Source organism: Volvox carteri, assembly GCF_000143455.1.
Source record: "Volvox carteri f. nagariensis unplaced genomic scaffold VOLCAscaffold_376, whole genome shotgun sequence".
NCBI classification, from domain to species: Eukaryota; Viridiplantae; Chlorophyta; class Chlorophyceae; order Chlamydomonadales; family Volvocaceae; genus Volvox; species Volvox carteri.
The window spans coordinates 9,515-11,359 of NW_003307905.1; the positions used below are offsets into that span (position 1 = coordinate 9,515).

Genomic DNA, 1,845 nt, shown 5'->3' on the forward strand with positions numbered 1-1,845 from the left:
CTCCCCCCCTTACGTGTAGAACAAGGGTCCCAGGATGACGCTGAAGTCCAGCTTGAGCTGCAGGGCCAACTTGGGAAAGGACATGAGGCCCATCAGCCGGTTGCGGACGTTGTAAACGACGGGCAGACGGCCTGGGTGGGCAAGCGAGTGTATGGGTCAAAACGAAAATGGAGGACGGGACTCGCCGGCGTAGGGGGAAGGCGGGGAATAACATGCAAGAGGCAAATAAGGTGGTTCAGCTGCCGAGAAGCACGGGGAATGTTTTAGAATGCGGGTCTGCGGGTCATCAGCGCTCATCGGGGTGTGGGTGTATTCGTGGGACCTCTGCGTTGGTGTTTGTTTATGTTGGGGGAAAGGGGACAAGGCGCGGAGGAGAGGAAGAAAACTGTCGACTTCTTCCCTTCAGAGGATAATCCGCAAGTCGGTGATTTGTATCTTAGGTGGGATTGTATCACTATGGCTTGCTAATGTAGAAAGCCATCAACAACTCCCAATCCGGAAGAAGGAAAAAATTTGGGAGGCAGGTAAGGTTATTGACTGCCAGATTCGCCAGAGCTCAACTCTCAGACTCCAAAAGCAAGTCAAGTAGAGGACGTAATGGGACGAAGGAGGTCAAGGCCGGCAGCGGTCGGAAGCTGTCCCCACAGCAATCACCCACAGCACCCCAGGCCGACCCTAGCCCGACTCGACCCCACCCACCCACCTACCCCAGTAAGTGCGGGTCCAAGCCTTGGTGGCCATGTTGAGCAGCTCATGAATGCGGTAGTTGACGGGGGTGTCCGGCACGGGCAGCGACAGGTTGTAGTAAGCGTCGTACCTGCGGCGAGTAAATGTTGGTGGCACGGCATACATACTTATAGGCAGGCGGCTGGCAGAAGTTAAGGCCTGACTCCTGCTCTCGGAGATTCCGGGTTCGAATCCGCCTGCCGACCACTCGGTGTGTGAGGGGTGTTGAATTGGGAGGTGGGCCCCCATCTTGCGGACGGTGTAGGACGTTATTATATCAATTTGCGCCAGTTGATCCGCTAGATTTGGTTGGATGCTGGTGGTGAGTTGCTGAACCCAACGAATACATTCTGAAGTCGGATGGGGTGAATAGATTAGGGTGCCTCTCTCGCAGGGGAGAGCAGGGAACTGCCTCCAAGGGAAAGGGGGCCGCTGGTGAAAGCTATACCGCCCTGCAACAACATACATACTTACAGGCTAACAAAAAAGAGTACAATTTTCCACGTCAGCAGTCTTTCCCGCCGAGCGAGCGCTATGAGAATGCGGATCAGGTGGTATGGGGCCTCTCGACAACCTGTCTGAGAGACCGGTGTGGAGGTCAGTCAACCCGCCGGAAACACCCCCCCCGAACCGCCCTGTCCCCACCTAACATAACTCGTACCACCACTCCTACAAGCAGCATGGTAAAAATCGTTCGTAGCAGCAAAAGAGAGAGCTCAGGAGTGTCCCCCCTCCGCTCTTGACAGCCACTCACAACCCGTCCAAATTCCGTCAGCCCTGAAAACCCTCCTGGGCCCCTGGGCCCCAAAAGCCCACTGCCTACCCACTTGAGGGTGGTGGGCCCTAGCTCTCGAAAGTTCCACGCACCGCCGTACTCACGAGTGAAGTACGTCCCATCACAGCGAGCCTGCGCATCATCATGAGGATGGCATCAAAACCATCGCTGCGGCTGTCGGTTGTTGCTCGTTCAAATCCGTTTGTTTAGTTAGTCCGCCAGCCCGCGAAGATTAGTCAGTCGCTCGTTACTCAATCATTCATCCAGAACACACACACACAGAGTCACACACACAGAGTCACACACCTCGCCCACCAGGCATTTAAGCGACACACCGCCCTCCC

General features: G+C 55.8%; 1 protein-coding gene across 1 annotated transcript in view; it reads right to left on the bottom strand.

Moving 5' to 3' along the window:
* VOLCADRAFT_101115 (uncharacterized protein) overlaps window positions 1–1,823 on the bottom strand; it is a gene marked incomplete at both ends in the record, with an annotated part of 6,246 nt that extends 4,423 nt beyond the window's left edge. The window contains 4 exons of the mRNA XM_002959570.1: window positions 14–131; window positions 708–817; window positions 1,201–1,300; window positions 1,808–1,823. Of these exons, the coding sequence (XP_002959616.1) occupies window positions 14–131; window positions 708–817; window positions 1,201–1,300; window positions 1,808–1,823 (344 nt within the window). The remainder of the gene's footprint in view (window positions 1–13; window positions 132–707; window positions 818–1,200; window positions 1,301–1,807) is intronic.
* Between the last annotated feature and the right edge of the window lie 22 nt (window positions 1,824–1,845).